Source organism: Cebus imitator, unplaced genomic scaffold (assembly GCF_001604975.1).
Source record: "Cebus imitator isolate Cc_AM_T3 unplaced genomic scaffold, Cebus_imitator-1.0 Scaffold37, whole genome shotgun sequence".
Classification (NCBI taxonomy): Eukaryota; Metazoa; Chordata; class Mammalia; order Primates; family Cebidae; genus Cebus; species Cebus imitator.
Window position 1 is genome coordinate 5,415,591 of NW_016107352.1, and position 17,393 is coordinate 5,432,983.

The 17,393-nt window shown below is 37.7% G+C and overlaps 1 protein-coding gene across 3 annotated transcripts in view; it reads left to right on the forward strand.

The window, feature by feature from the left end:
- Positions 1-17,013, forward strand: part of UMAD1 (UBAP1-MVB12-associated (UMA) domain containing 1) — a 240,548-nt gene extending 223,535 nt beyond the window's left edge. For all 3 annotated transcript variants that reach the window (XM_017525083.1, XM_017525082.2, XM_037737301.1), the window contains exon 4: positions 15,067-17,013. In XM_017525083.1, the coding sequence (XP_017380572.1) occupies positions 15,067-15,324 (258 nt within the window). In that variant the 3' untranslated portion in view covers positions 15,325-17,013. The remainder of the gene's footprint in view (positions 1-15,066) is intronic.
- The last annotated feature ends 380 nt before the right edge of the window (positions 17,014-17,393 follow it).

The window sequence follows — 17,393 nt, forward strand, 5'->3', positions numbered from 1 at the left end:
TCCCTATATTCATCAAATCCTTATGAATCTGTTAGACTTGTTTCTCAACTTTTCACTCAACTGGAAAAAGTTGAGAGTTTTAAGGACAAACTTAAAAATATTGTCCTACATTAGACAAAAAATGGAAACTACCAAATGTCCATCAATAGAGTAAGATAAACAAAATGTGGTATATACAAACAATGGAATATTATTCAGCCTTAAAAAGGAATGAAATTCTGATATATGCTACAACATATGTGGACCTTGAAAACGTTTTATTAAATAAAATGACCAGATGCAAAAGGATATACCTTGTATCATTCCATTTATATAAGTTGCCTATAATAGGCAAATGATAGAGACAAAAAGTATTTACAAGAAGTTCACCCAGGGTTTGGAGAGAGGAGGGATGGGGAGTTGTTTAATGGGTATAGAGTTTCTGTTTAGGATGATGTAAAAGTTCTAGAGATGGGTAGTATTGATGGTTGCACAACATTGTGAATTATGCCATTGAATTATACACTTAAAAGGGGTTAAGATGGTAAATTTTATTTTTGTATATTTTACCACAATAAAAAACTACTGTCCTGAGTTACCTATGAAATGAAATAATAGCACACTCTTTGGTCTCTGAGTGTTCACCAAGAAGGGACTCAGCCTTCTGCCATTCAGAATGGCCCCTTCATCCTCATACTGGGTGTGGGCCGGGGGGAGAAACACAGCTGTATTTACTTTTCTAACCCCATCTTCTATTTTGAAATATAACCTTTGCAAGTGAGAGCCAAGGTCAAGTGACGCAGCTTTCTGCTCACCTCTTCAGTTTGCCAAACATTGTTTTTCTAGTGGAGTTCTGGGTTAGGTGCAGCAAGTGTGAGTAACATTATCACTCATATGCCAAGTGGAATTTAATTAGCATTCCCTCACAATTTCTGTACTCGATTTGGTATGACACATTTCCTTTTACTTTCATCTGTATATGAAAACACACAGTTGTGTACTCATCAACTATAGTGTTTCCAAGTATGTGGATTTCTCCATATGTCAAATTCAAATTACACAGAAAATAAGGCTTTTCTTCTCGAATATTTTCCCATTTCTTGAGGAATTATTTGATTTTTGAGATTCGAGAGATATTTATACATAGGGTGAACATGAGCAATTCTAAGTACATACTAAGAATTATACATTTATGTTTTTGTATAATATGGTAGAAACATTGACAAATCATAAATTTTTTAGTCTATATTAAGAGCAGCAGAACAGATTGGTGTTTTTTTTGTGCTCACACAACAGCCTTAACATGAAATAATTATATTCATTGTTATTTGTCATAACATTTAATTTTTTGTTCTTAAAAATATATATTATACTTAGGTTATGAGAACAGCAAATGTTCATTATCAAATCACGCACCAAAAAACCCAACATGTAGCTGTTACTTAACATTTTTGGATTTACCTTCTTTTTGCATTTCTGACTGTATCTTATTTCATTTATTTGCATTCAGTCAATATCATATAAGTGATGTCAATTTTTTTAATTATATAAAAGCAAATTAGTATATTTGTATTTTCTTACCAGCTTTAAAAACGGAAAGTATTTCATTTTCTTTCTTATTGTATATGCAGACGATTAAGGTACCTTATTGTTTCACTGAAATGAGTATTATTCATTTCAGTGAAATTAATATTCGGCACGCTAGGAGATGGGCAAGATCATTTCTCATTGTTTTCCTTTTAAATTATCTGGAAAAAATATGATTACATTTTAAAGAAGTTGAATAGATACTTAAAACAAATAAGGCTATATAAATGGGAAGTTAAGTATTAACAGAATACAGTGTGACTATGAAGGGATATCACGTTCTTCAGACCTGTGGTATACATAATAAGCTTGAAGAATTCGTGCACAGAAGCCTAAACTGCTTTGCAACCTTGGTTGTGCTTAGATGCTATAGTTTTCTAAGCTATTACAGGTTGTAGCCAGCTTGGTAGATTTAACCTACTAATAAGATGCTTAGTTGAACTGTTAATTTAAATTTGGTTTCTATAGTGGCACAGTCTATATAGTTTTGGACCTTCACTCTCCAATCCAGATGACACTTGTCCATAAAGAAATTGCTAAACTTGAGTCCTAAAAACAAAAACAAAAAAACTCCAGACAAGTAACCTTTAAAATTATTTCCCTTGATGGTAGTCTTTACTGGAAGGCTTTAACCAATTCAGTTTGCTTAGACTTGTAAAGAAAATTATCAGAATGTCTAGGGAAACTTCAGTAAAACATTTTTGTATGAAATTATACTATAGTACATAAAATTGAAATACGGCTGATTTAATGTAAAAAAAAATCAGCCTGGCCAAGTTGGATTATAAGGTTAGAGATTGTTTATGTAGGTTGCATCAACATTGTTATATGATCTGGACACAGGGGATACATACTTGTTTTATAGTCTATCTGTGACAGCCATTGACTTGGAGTATGGGACAGGGATCATTGAATTTTAAGTCAGAAGACCCAAAGTGTAAGTCCCTGCCAGTTAGTGGTGATGTGATAGTCACTAACCTCTGAGCCTCAGAAGATGAGAATGAAATAATAGCTTCGCTATCAAATTTAGTGGGTTGTGAGGTTCAAATTAAATAACATGAAACTACTTTGAAAACTATATAAAGCACTGTACAAATGTTATTTTTTTCCCAAGGTTCTGATGAGAACTTTTCTGATCTCCTAGATCTAACTGAATTATCATGAAACTTTGATAAAATTGCACCAATATGTTGTTTTGTATAGTACTATAGGACATTTAAGTTTTTAAAACCCTTAATTTGTTATATTTTAAATTTCCAGATCATTTAGCATCTGCTTTACTTCAGTTTTTGTTTTGTGTTTTGTTTTGTTTTGGTGTGGTTAATATGCCGTTTTTTGATGTAGATGAAGTTGCTTTGGGCAGTAGAAGTTGGTAGGGGTCTTACGTCCTAATAAAGAGCACTCTTCCTTCTTATATCCTGAGCCAATGGAGAAATAAGACCAAAGAGCCACCAGACAGAGAAACCAGATAGCCCTCTTTTGACACATTAAGCTGTGGGTGGATAGTGTAATAGCTAAGATGGACTTCTACACTCCCACTGTGCCATGTCTGCATCTGCAGGGAAAGTTGAGGAACCACAACAGATTCTCCCTTTGGCCACTTTTTTTCCCCAGTCCAAGTAGAGAGATAAGGAGAAAGAGACTCTCTCTGGGCCTGAGGATATTGGGTTTAGCTTACCCCACCTAGAAATATAGACTTATGTCTGTCATCCCTTGTGATAATAAGAAATATGTATTTGGTCTTGGTCTCCGGTTTCTGACACTGAGCTTCCAGAACCTTTTGAATTTCCTGAGTGATAGGGGTGAGAGGAACATCTTTTGTTATCTATAACAACTTCCTTTCAACCATTCTCCATTGACATTCCTTGATAGGTTCTTGGAAGCTACAATTTTAAGCAAAATGGCAGGTAACAAAACCAGTTTTACTATAGGTTAATTGATAGAAATAAGAGCGAATTTGCTATGGCATATTTCTGGTCACAGAAAAATCACCAAACTTCTAAATAAATATCAAAACACTTCTAAAAGTAACCATTGAAATAAACGTGAGCTATACATTTAAGAAATATTAATAAAAACAACTAAGAACATTACTCACCCAGTTATTTGAGTTCAGAGTTGCCAGAGAATATCTCAGCAGCTCAGGGTGTGAGGGCGTACCCAGAGCTGGACAGGGCACCATCCCATCACAGGGCACACTCACACACACCTGCTCTCAAGCAGACTGGGACAACACAGACATGCCAGTTCTCCTAACATGCCCATCTTTAGGATGTGTGAGGAAATCAGAGTACCTGAAGAAAACCCACCTAGGCATGAGGAGAACGTGAAAACTCCACACACTCAGTGGCCCCTTCAGGGATTGAGTCTTTTTTCTTATCCATGTTGTACATTGAACAAAATGACATTATCTGAGGATGTACTGTACTAATGAGGTGGCTCTTGGTGGTTTCTAGATAGCATCAGAATGAAGGACCATTTGCCAGAGGAACCAACCATGTGATTAGATGATTGGAACTGCCAGACCAACTCTTTAACCTCTGGGAAGAAGATGAGCTAGAAATTGAGTTAATTACCCCAGTGGCCAATGATTTTATGCCTATGTAATAAAACTTTCATAAAAGACCCTAAGTAGTGGGTTCTGAGAGTTTCTGGATTGGTGAACACATTGAGGTGCCAGAAGGGCAAGGTCCCTGGAAAGGGTGTGGGAGCCCCGTACTCCTTCCCCTCATCTTGCCCTATGCATTTCTTCTGTTTGACTGTTCATGAGGGTATCCTTTGCAACAAATCAGGAATGTGAAGAAAATTGTTTTTCTGGGTTTCGTGAGCTGCTCTAGCAAATTATCAACCCAGAGGTGGGGTTGTGGGAATCCCCGACTTTATAGCTAGTCAGTCAAAAGTACTCGTGTCCTGAACTTGTGATTGGCATCTGAATTGAGAGCAGTCTTGTGAGACTGAGCCCTGAACCTGTGGAGTTTGAGCCACCTCCAGGGAGTTAGCATTGGAATAGAACTGAATTGTAGAACACTCTGTTGGTATTCAGAGAGTTGGAGAATTGGTTGATATGAGGAAAAAGACCTTGCATTTAGTGTCATAAGTGTTGTGACTAAAAACAATATAGACCCACCAACTAGGTAATGCAGCCTACCTCCCTCGGGAGGAATAAGTGGTAGAGCAGAAGGCCAGAGTTCCTTATAGAAAAAAGTCCCTGTTTATGGAAACCAGATAAGTAGCTATGAGGCTTTTCCCTCAAACAGAGGTGAACAGCAATTAAATAAATGGAATTCACCAGTCCATCCCCTTTCCTACCCTGCTGTGCAGCTCTCATCTCTGAAGCTCTCCTCCCTTTTCAGTGCCTACCTAGGTCCTGCCACCCTGTTGCTGTCCCTGTCCGCTGTCCCCAAGCATAGGCTATACTGCAGCGCCTCCGGACTATCCCGTGTAGCTGGAGAGAAACAGTTGTTCCTGGGAGAGAAGAGCTGTGTAAGGCAGGGTGGTTAAGGGGACTTTGGAGTAGATGAGGCTAGCTCAGTGAGAAGATAGGTCTGTAGGAAAAGATCTTTCCTCAACGGTTTCATTGACATTGTAGCAGGATCCCGTTGAACTTCCTTTAGGAGTCATATTTGTAAAGCTGTTCATTTGGCAAGTCAGGGAACAGGCTATCTCACGCTTGAGGAAATAGATGCAGCTGGAGTTGCAAAACAGTTTATCTCTGCATTTAATACCATCCATAGTTTATCATGTTGGTGATAACGAACAAAATGGGGTTGATAAAATAAAAACAAAGAAACAAATGCAGGAATTGAGGCCCAACATCCTAACTCCTAGCTTATTCAGAAAAAAATTCGAATATACAATTTATAAAGAAATTTATTCAGTCATTCAGTAAACATGTATTGATCACCTATTATGAACCCCACATTGTGCTGGCTGGGAAGGAAATGGAAATGAAAGCTATAGCCCCTGGCTTTGAACAGCTCACAGGTTTGTGGGGGTGACAGGGAATTCTAGCTGAGTGTGATGTGTGCTATGAGAGAGGTATGCACAAACTGTTTTGGAAACACAAGGGTGGTTACTTGGCCCAGGTTTGGGAAGGAGGTGGGGAAGCCTTTCTAAAAGAGGCTTGTGTGCATCTGGGTAAATTGAAATAGGCAAGACGAAGGGAGTAGGAGAGAGGATATCTTACTTAGGTTAAAGTAATTAAATGAGCCAAGGCTCAGAACTAAAGAGAGAGCGTGTGTACACACATGTGTGAATCTACATATATACCTACTTTTAGGGGAGTGGAAAGCAGTAGGCACCATGAGAATGTTTGGATGACGGCAGATAGCTTGGTACAGATGCAGTAAAGAATTTAGGAATAACAGTACAAGAAACTGGAGGGGTGAACAAGGCCAGGTCATGTTTATGTGCCATGATAAGGAATTTGGTCTTTTCTCAAAGGCAATGAGGAATTTTAAGCAAAGAAGAGAATTTGTTTTATATGCTCCAAGTGGAAGGGAGAGTGTAGTGTAGGGTAGTAAGGCTGTACGTGGGAAACTGTTACACCATTCGAGGCAGAAGACCTTAGTATCCTAAATAAAGAGAATGACATGAACCTGAAGAGAAATGGATGAATTGGGGGAGATATTAAAAACAGAAAAGTTAGTAGGACTCAGGGATTTACTGCATGGAGGAAGTGAGAGGGAGGGAAACATCAAAGATAACGCGAGTTTCTGTGTTGGGCAACTATGTAGGTGTTCTTCACTGATACAGAAAATATTGGAAGATTGAAAGAGCATTAAGTTTGAGGTAAGGCTGAGGTAAGTTTAAGGTAAGGAAGGGAATAAGAGCCAGATTTAAAACATGTTGAGTGTAAGATGTCCTGTGGCATATCCAAAAGGAAACATGTAATAGAAGCTGAACATAGGGATCAGGAACTCGAGAGAGAAATCCAGGTTTGGGATTGGTATATGTGCATGTGTGTGCATGTGCCTGCATACACACATATGCATGAGTCAAGATACATATTACTTTTGAGGGAGTGGAATAGTGGAGCAGTAGGCTTCATGAGCATACCCACATCAGATAAGCTCATCCAAAGAAGTGTGTTGAGATTAGGAAGAGTAAAAGGAACAGAAATGAAACCCTGAAGAACACCATCACTTGAGAAACAGACAAAAAGAATAACCAGCTAGACATGTAGAAAACAAACCTAAGAAGTATACCAAAGCCAAGAAATAAAAATTCAGAGACGGAGTCCCTACTGGTAAGTGCTACAAAGTGGTCTTTTCAGATTAGCACTTCCAAACGTTTTCTGAACTTAGCAAGAGAGTGATCATTAGTAACCTTTGTGAAAGCAGACTCAGTAGAGGGGCACAGGCAGAAGGCAGGTTCCAGTGGGTGAGGGATGAACGGCAGACAGTGTGTGCCAACAATGGTCTCAGCCTGGCTTTGAAGAAAACATGGAAAGATAGTGTGGGAGTTAGGTAGGTGATATTCCAGTAGGCAATAGAGAGTTGAATAGAACTTTTAAAAATGGTTAACTTCTTCTAGGAAAGATTAGCAATTAGGAGACACCACCTAATTGATGAAGCCATGTTTTTGAAGAGTTTGCACTGGGTGGAACTGCAGCCCTGGAGGTTCTGGGTAAAGGGTTGGGTACAAATGCAGATACATTTTTTTGGGTGGGGCAGATAGAGGAGATCCTCACTTGGTGGTTCCTGTTTTCTCTGTGAAATAGGAGGCTGGCCTGCCTGCCACCAGTGAAAGTAGTGATGTAGGGCTATGAGAGAGAAGAGAAAGGTGAAATGTGTGCTGTGAATCATGAGCTGGGGATGCCTACTGGGAAAATGAGCTCCCAGGACAGCTTACGGCTAGAGTTCATGAATTTCTGTAAACCAACTTTAAAACAGTTTTTTTAAAAAACCGGCCTTTTTTGTTTCAAAACCAGTATTAAATAGGATCCTGCATTGAATGCACTATTTCTTGCCTGGTTCCTTTCCTGAACTGCTTCTCTTTCCTTTTTCCACCGCGCCCCCACTCTAGTTGGCTAGTATAGAGGATTTTTCCAGCTTCAGACAAACCACTTTTCCAAGAATACATGGAACAGATTACAGAAGCAAGTAACAGCCTGCTTACTTCCCCTTCTGCACTTGTATATACGTTCAGCTGGAGTTCTGAAAAGAGGAAGTCGGGACAACATTTTTTTTCTTTTTTAAAAAAAAGGTTGGAGAAGCAGGGAGCACAAGCAGGTGGAAATATTGAAGGAAAGAGGAAGAAGAGAAAATGGAACAAATACTGAAAAAAAAAAAAAATCATGAGCCAGAAGGTAAACCGAACTGATGTCAGAGACTAGGAAAGGGAACAGAGAAAATGTCTGCTTTCTAACCTAGCCTCTTAAGATTGCTACTGAAATACAGCATTCTTGAACTGGAGCCCTCACTTCTAGGGGAAGATAATACTCAGGCCACGTAGAGATAGAAATCTTCTTTGAATTCATCTTCTCCCACGTAATTTCTGTATCAGTGACAACGTGTCCTGGGTTTTTGTTTCCTTCTTTGACCTAACCCCTCGATTTTAAAATAAGTCTGAGTGCCTAGAGTATCTGAGAAGGAAGGGGACCAGATCCAGTGCCATTCAAAAGCATTTAGTGAGCACTTTGTATGCATAGGTGCTGTTCTGGGTACTGGGAACTTGGTGAAAAATAGGAAACAGTCTTTGCTGTTACAATATGATTTCTCCCAAATGAAAGGAGACTGTTGCTTTGGAATTACATAGATGCAAGACACCAACTCTGGCTTTTAATAGCTAGACAGACATTTATTAGTGACTAGCTTCTTATTAAAAAATAGAAAGCTTGAGCGCTGCCTTTACTGTGCCATAGCTTGTATCACCTTCTGCTAACCTCTGTCCCCTAATGCATCTAACTCAGATTTGCCTCTCCAAGTCACCCCACAGTCAAGAAGCTGATGTAATGCAAGCAGATACCAGCTGAAGCCAGAATAGAATGGATAGTTATCTGGGGAGATAAAGTGACAATGTTGCTTGTTCAGGCTATTGTTCAAAGAAGCTTGTCTTTTATTTATAGACATTAGAATTTAAAGGCATAGATAGCCAGAGCTTGATATTACCTCTTCTTTCTATAATTTGTTTTCTAGAAATATGCTTGATATAGCTACCTTCTTTGCAGGTAAATTGAATATGTTAGAAGGGTGTTTTATACCTGGTTTCATGTTCTTTTAATAGGTTCTGTTGCTGTTTTAGTTAAGGCTGGTTTCTAAATTTTAATGCATCAATATTTTGCTTTTATAGCATACTATTTTAACGCTATTTATCTGAGGCATAGGTTGCAGAAAAAAAAGCAGGAGGTTTTAAAAGAAGCCAAATATAGATGACTTTCACATTAATAAAATATTCATAATTTAGTTGGATATAACTAAGTAGATGAGGTCTCCAATTGTTAGTATGTCTGCAAAGTTGGCGCCTCCTAATAGATTTCATGGTGATTACTGGAATTTTGTGCCAGGAAAAATGTAGTTGTCTGTTCTTAAACCTGAATTTCCTTGCTTTCAAAACACCCAAGAGTGAGGTTCACAAGAATGCCACGAACCTTCTGTTGCTCTGGGGAAGTGACTTCATTTTCCAACCCTTACTGAAAAGCGTTATATGCCTTGTATTCTTGGAGTGTGTTTTTCCTAAGCTCTGAGACGATTTTTAAGATTGAACCTCATGAATTTTTATACCCCTCTGCAAGAAAGGGAGGAAGAGTACTTGTAAACGTCTTTGAATTATTTGAAATAAAGATAATAGAATGTAAGGAATGAAAATAAATTTGGCCAGTCAATTTTTTTTAACAGGTTAACTGATGAACAAGAAATAATTTTTATACAAACATGAAAACAGCTAATAACAGTAAAATTTATTTGTTATAATGACATAAATAAGAAAATTAATTTTCTTTGTAAGATTAAAAAAATCTAACATGGTATACTCATTTAAACTAGGTAAGGTCAAATACTGATTTGAAAAAGAAGTACTAAAGCTAGATTTATGAAGAAACTATATTCTGAAACATTATCATAGCATTTCTGTGAACCGGATTAATCACAGAAATAACAAATATGCTTTATGAACTTAGTATTTGAAGTAATTTTCTAAAATTTGGCTATTAACCAAAAGATTAATTGAGTCTTTTCTTTTTGCTCTATTGTGGTTAACATACTAATTCTTCCCATTAAAGACCCATTTTATTATGCAAATGAAAGAAATCACAAGACTTTGTGTCTAAGAGAGAGCTGCTTTTTGCAGGGGAACTCATGCACCTGTTTAAACCCCCAGCCCCCACCACTGCTTCCACTGGCTGCCAGACTTAGTGAGCAGGTTTAGCGGCTGTGGAGTCCTTGAATTTTGACTCACATTTTCTTTGTGACTTACTCTTGTTTGGCTTATATTTCTCCCCTTCCAGCTCGCAGCATGCCAACAGCAGCTGCATCATGGCACTCACCCTGCTGCCAAGAGGGCAGGCAGCCTCCTTGGAGACTGTAACGTTGCGTTATAGCCAACGGTTAAGTGTTAGATGCTGGAATAATACGTACACCACAGCTGAAATTCACATCATTCTGGGAGGCATTTGGTGGAACGCTTTGCCCTTCGTGTTTTTAAACTAATTTTTAAAAACTTAATTATGAAAAATTTTCAAGCTTATGCAAAGGTGGAAAGAATACTATAGTGCATTCCCACGTCCCTTCCTGTCTGTTTCAATAATTACCAACTCACAGACAATCTTGTTTCACTGTCCATGGTGTTTTTCCCATGATCGTCTCCAGACTCCTGGTAGATTCATTTCCAGGGATAAATATATCTTAAATTAGAGTTGCTTTTCCATCCTTCTGCAGCCTGTCTGTATGATCTGTCACCTGAGAAGAAAGGATTTTCTCAGTCCTTTCTTCTTTAAGGTACAAAATATTAGCATATTTTTCCTCTTAAATTAAGCCAAGATATTGGTACTTTAGTAACTGTAATATTTTCTTATACTGTACCTTAAAATTTTTGAAGCACTGTTCATTCAGCCAGTTATTCTATCCAAAGCATGTCTGAATGTGCAGGATCTTGGAATGTAGAGCTTTAATGGTCATTGGGTTTCACGATCAGTTTCACTACTGACAAACTATACAACCTGGGACAACTTTCTTAACCTCTCTGTGCCTCAGTGTTCTCTTGTCTTTAATAAGGGACTAATAGGAGCACACACCCTATAAGGCTGTTGTGAGACTTAAATGAGCGAATACGTTTAAACAGCTTAGATACAACCTGACACAAAGTGTTCCATATGTGCTAGTTGTTGTCTTGTCATCATTGCCATCCTAGTTGTCTTCATCATCTTCACCTTTTGTCCCTCTTCACTCATTTTGCAGAACAGTGGACTGAGTCTGAGATGGGTAAACAACCCCCTTCAGGTCAGATGGTAGTTTTATCAGGATAACTTGAACAAGAAAATACGTCTCAATTTTTTTATTGTACTAGATAAAGTTTGATACATTCTTGTCCTCAAGGAATCACATTCTCAGAAATAACAATGATTTGTCAAAAAAAGAGGATTATGAACAAGGCAATAAATATTGCTGCTAGAGAGTTAAGCCTTAGAAGCTGAGGAAGAGAGAGACCCTCAGCTGCTGGGGAGTCCTTGCCACACTCAGCCTGCCACCACGTCAAGAATCTCCCCTCCTTAGTTCCACACATACCCCCTGAAGAGGAAGGGGCCTTCATGTGCCATCAATAAAGCCTGCTCTACTCAGCCAAACAAAACAAAAAACAAAATAAGAAGTTGTGTGTTTAGAAAGCAAAATGCTACAGGTAATATACAGACATACTTCAGAGATATTTCGGGTTCAGTTCTACACCACTGCAATAAAGTGAATATTGCATTAAAGCAAGTCACGTAAATTTTTTTGTTTCCCACTACATATAAAAGTTATGCTTACACTATATTTTCATCTATTAAGTGTGCAATAGCAGTATATCTAAACAAATGTACATGCTTTAATTAATGGTACTTTATTGCTTAAAAAAAGTGCTAACAATCATCTGAGCCGCCAGCAGCTTGGAATCTTTTTGCTGGTGGAGGATCTTGCCTCAATGTTGATGGCCGCTGATGATGAGGGTGGTATGCTTAAGGCCAAGGCAGCTGTGTCAATTTCTTAAAATAAAACAATAATGAAGTTGGCCACATCAATTGACTCTTTCTCAAAAGATTTCGCTGTAGCATCCTGTACTGTTTAATAGCATTCTACCCATAGTAAGACTTACTTCAAAATTGGAGTCAGTCCTCTCACCTTTGCTGCTGCTTTACTAAGCTTATGTACTACTCTAAATCCGTTGTTGTCATTTCAACAATCATCACAGCCTCTTTACCCAGAGTAGGTTCCATCTCAAGAAATCACTTACTTTGCACATCCATGAGAAGCAACTCCTCATCCATTCATGTTTGATCATGAGATTGCTGCAATTCAGTCATATCTTCATGTTCTACTTCTAATTCTAGTTCTCTTGCTATTTTCATCAAATCTGTAGTTAATTCATCCAGTAAAGTCTTGTACTCCCAAAATTATACATGAAGGTTGGAATCAAGTTCTTTCAAACTCCTGTTAATGATAGTTTGACCTCTTCCAATGAATAACAGATTTTCTTAATGGCATCTAGAATGATGACCCCTTTCTAGAAGGTTTTCAATTTACTTTGCCCAGATCCATCAGAGGAATCACTATCTATGGCAGCTATAGCCTTATGAAATATGTTTCTTTTCTTTTCTTTTTTTTTGTTTTTTGTTTTTTTGTTTTTTGAAATGGTGTCTCCCTCTGTCACCCAGGCTGGAGTGCAGTGGCACAATCTTGGCTGACTGCAACCTCTGCTTCCCAGGTTCAAGAGAATCACTTGAACCTAGGAGGTGGAGGTTGCAATGAGCTGAGATTGCACCATCGCACTCCAGCCTGGGCGACAAGAGCAAAACTTTGTTTCAGAAAGGAAAAATAAATGAAATAAAATAAATAAATAAACATATACATACATATATATACACAAAACCAAGTAAAACCAATTCTGTGCTGTTAGAAATGAGGATTGTGATTGAGGGGATGGGGGTTGATTGTGACTGCAAGAGAACACCAGGAGCGCTTCTGGGGGCTGGTCTTTTTCTTGATCTGCGTGCTGGTTGCTCATGTGTGTTCAGTTTGTGAAAATTTAGCAAGTTATACACTTATGAGGTAATCTTTTCTGTGTGTATTTTATACTTTAATAAAAAGTTTTACAAAATTATTTCTCATACAGAAAATCATTCTTCTCCTTTAGACTTATGAGTCAAAGAATTTGTCAGCATTTATAACCAAAGACACACAATGACCCAGAATCTCTGGGATACTGGAAAATTTATAGCACTAAATACCCACAGGAGAAAGCAGGAAAGATCTAGAATCAACACCCTAACATCACAATGAAAAGAACTAGAGAAGCAAGAGCAAACAAATTCAAAAGCTAGCAGAAGACAAGAAATAACTAAGATCAGAGCAGAACTGAAGGAGACGGAGACACAAAAAACCTTTCAAAAAAAATCATTGAACCCAGGAGCTGGTTTTTTGAAAAGATTAACAAAATAGACTGCTAGCCAGACTAATGAAGAAGCAAAGAGAGAAGAATCAATAGGCACAATAAAAAATGGATATCACTACTGATCCCACAGAAATACAAACTACCATCAGAGAATACTATGAACACCTCTCTGCAAATAAACTAAAATCTAGAAGAAATGGATAAATTCTTGGACACATACACCCTCCCCAGACTAAACCAGGAAGAAGTCAAATCTCTGAATAGACCAGTAACAAGTTCTGAAATTGAGGCAGTAATTAATAACCTACAAAAAAAAAAAAAAAAGCCCAGTAAATCTTTAGACTGGTTTGAGTTAGGTTTACTGCATTGATCTAGGCATGTGGGATACAGCAGTGACCATGAGCTACGAAAGCTCCTTTACTGGTCCCAGTGGTTCATACCTGTAATACCAGCATTTTGGGAGGCTGAGGCAGGCAGATTGCTTGAGCCCAGGAGTTCAGGACGAGCCTGGGCAACATAGTGAAATCCTGTCTGTACAAAAAAATACAAAAATTAGAAGCATGGTGACATGCTCCTAATAGTGCCAGCTACTTGGGAGGCTGAGGCAGGGAGGGTCACTTGAGCCTGGTAGGCAGAGGGTGCAGTAAGCTGGGATCACACCACTGCACCCCAGCCTGGGCGACAGAGTGAGACTCCTATCTCAAAAAATAACAAACAAAAAAACATAAAAATAAGTTTCATGTGAGAAAAGGCCTCATTGAGATGGCATCTGGGCTAGCATTTGGTGGGAGGTAAGGGAAGTAGCCCTGTGTATGTCTGGGAGAAGAGCGTCCTGGGCAGAAGGAATGGAAAGAGGCCCTGAGGCAGAAGCAGGCTGGGTGTGCACAAGCAAGCACTTGTACTAGCAAGGAGACAGTGTGACTGAAGGGGAATAGGCCAGGGCACACTAGCTGGAGATGAGGTCAGAGGCACACCTGGAGCCAGATCATGAAGAAGCTAGTAGGCCTCTGTAAAGACTTGGTAATTTTATTCTGCCTGAGATTGAGGGGCAGGGTGGGGTCGTTTTTTGTCCAGGCTGGTTTGAGTTGAGTTTCAGGTGCTCATAGTGGCAGGCCATTCATCTTCATTGCTGTAAATAGATTTCAATTTTTTATCCATTCTTCTCTTGATTGATATTTAGGTAATTTGCAAGAGATAATTAATTATAAAGAAACTGAACAAGATATATCCTTTCTTAAAAAAAATTGGATAAATTTTGTGACATAACAGGTTAGTTCCAATGAAAGTCAGGCCATCAATCAATACTCATGATATACATTAGAGATAAATTATGAGTACATATATATTAGTGTTAAACAGTAAAGTATACAAGATTGAAAATACAAAGATATGCCCGATAGATTGCTTGCCTTCAGGGACCCTAGAGTCTAGTTGGAGATGAGATATATATGCATGTGGAACAGCAACAAGAAGGGACACATAAAGGCAATACCAAATAACATGCTAGGCAATTTGCCCCATAAGCATTCTGAAATGGGCAAGATCACTTTGGACTCCAGTGATACAAGCTTTTATGGGGCAGCTGAGAATTTCGCAGAGCCTGAAAACGCACATAAAATTTGGAAAAGTGGAGACAGACTTTGCAGACATTATCTGAGTTAGGGAAATAACAAGAAGGCCAGTTTGTATTTAAGGGGTCTGTGGGTGATCAGTCTGAGTTAAAGTTCAGGAGCATTTTAAAGCCTAATGAGATTTGGATGAATGTCATTCTAAAGGAAAGTAAATAGCTGCATTCAAATCTGGGAATATTTATATAGTCCACATTTCTCAATCATTTTGATGTATTAATGCCACATTTACCATGACTAAACCTCAAAGTTCATAAGGTCTAAATGTTTTAAATATATGTATTTTTAGACCAACAAAGAAAATGCATCCAGTGTGACTGTATCAGACCCTGAGACGGAAAATAAGGCAGGCCAGACTCTGGAGAACAGCTCATTAATGGCCGAGCTGCTGAGCGATGTACCCTTCACCTTGGCCCCGCATGTGCTGGCAGTGCAGGGCACCATCACTGACCTTCCCGACCACTTACTCTCCTATGATGTCAGCGAAAACTTATCCCGGTTTTGGTATGATTTCACTCTTGAAAATTCAGTGCTCTGTGATTCATAATCTTTATGTCTGTTTGCACCTTAATAGCTTTAAAATATAAGTTTGCCTATTTTGTTTAACCTGTTTGATGTTCTTTGCCATTTCACTGTTTAAGGCCCTCAGCAAAGCAAGGATCTGAAGTAAAGAGAATAGCATTATGTTCATTACTCTATCTTTTAGAAAAAAGAACATTTTATAAAAACTGAACTTAAGTTCTACTTCCTTTCTCCCACGTAATAAATATAAAAATTAGGCTATGAAGCTTTTATGAAAGGAGTCGATTCCTTCAGATGGTCTCTCAAAATATAACACCTCAAATTTATCTTAGAAGAACTGTGAAAAAGAATTGTGGCATTTTTTAGTTACCATGGCTCTGAAGTCTGAGCTTGAGGTGGGTGTGAAGTCTCCTTTCTGGTTTGTAGGAAGTTGAATTAGTGTTATTCCTGAATTTTTCTCTTCCACAGTGTTTATGAATGAATTGAGAAAAAAGGTGCCAGTTAGCTTAATTTCTTCAAGTCTCACTTTAGACGCATTGATGTGGAAATTTAAAACTTGTCCTAAACAGCAGTGGTAGCTTGCTGATACGAGAGTGCTAGAACTGCTCTGCGTCCTGTTTCTAGAGTGACCCATTTCCGTTTTCTTAAACCCATGGCAGACCTTTCCATCGTGAATAATTTTTGTGTTCCCACCTTTGTTCTCTTTTTGCTACTTCAGTGTGCTCTCTGACCAGCTTTCCAAGGAACTTTCCCTGCTTCTGCCTCAGTTGGCATTTGCTCTCCTTACCACATATGTTCCCAGTTTATGAAGAGATCCACATTTCCTTTCAACCTCTCTGCCTCCTAAAGAAAAACATCTCGTGATGATACATATTATTGCTGATAACACCCTGATTTAGAAATTTGTTGGCCACAATACAGATGGAAATGTTTTACTGCTGAAGAAAATGAAATCAACTCATTTCCAATTAGAGTATAGGCAGAACACATAGATATGACTTAGTTCTTGAATATCCATTGTTTACTTTAATGAAAACAGAACTGCCATTGGTCAGTAAACTGTAAAGGGAAGAGGTAAATTGTGATAGAGAATTTTCTATGCCATGGGAAATTGAAATCACATTTATTTTGATTATCAGCAATATGATTTATTAAGTCTGTGCCAAGTTTTAAGTATATTTTTTTCATAAAGATAGAGTGCCATAGTGAAACTAAACACTGTACATAAAGGTACATGAATTATTCAGGTTTTAAAATATTATGCATGTTTGTTTAATAGATGTGGCATGGTCTTAATAAAAATGCTATGTTATTTAAAAGTTATAGGAACATTTCTATTGACAAAAATATGCTTCATTTACAAATAATATTATTATATGTGGTTAATGATTAAATTAGATCTTTACATAGTTTTTATAAAACATCAGTCTAGGAAATATAACTTATTACTGATGCAAATGTGAACATTTTTTAGTAGTTTTGTAAAAGCGCATCCTTTTCAAATATCTATGTTAATGTACCCTTGAAACTAAATGCGAGCCAGTTTGTCTAATGTATGTATGAAATTTTGTCTAAAATACCTAAACATTTCATCTATATTTATGTCTACCGTGTTATAAATGTTTGTAAGTACCTTCATGTGTCTATAAAAATATTATATTTAAATAAATGTGAATTAAAATAAAAATTTTGATTATTTTCAGAGCCAGAAAAATGGGTTTCTTTGCATTATTTATACCTGAATGCAAGTTATTGATTCTTTAGGAGCCAAAAAGTTTAAGTATATAGTTTGTACAGTGCAGGGAAAAACATCCAATTTCCTCTTACATGTAAGTTTTAAGGAATAACATTGAAAATGGTAAGATCTAGCCCTGGCTTAACAGGACTGGAGGGATTTGAGAGAGATGACATGAGCATTTCTAGATGAGTCCCATCTTCACAACACTTAGTAAGGGCCAGTGTTAATGATTTTTTTTATAAACAAAAGTATTGTGAAAATGACCATTTGTATTCTTTTATTCTGTATATAAATCAGTGTTTCTATTAAACATTAGAAATCAATCAGTCAGCTTCATTTTACTCAAGAGAAGATTG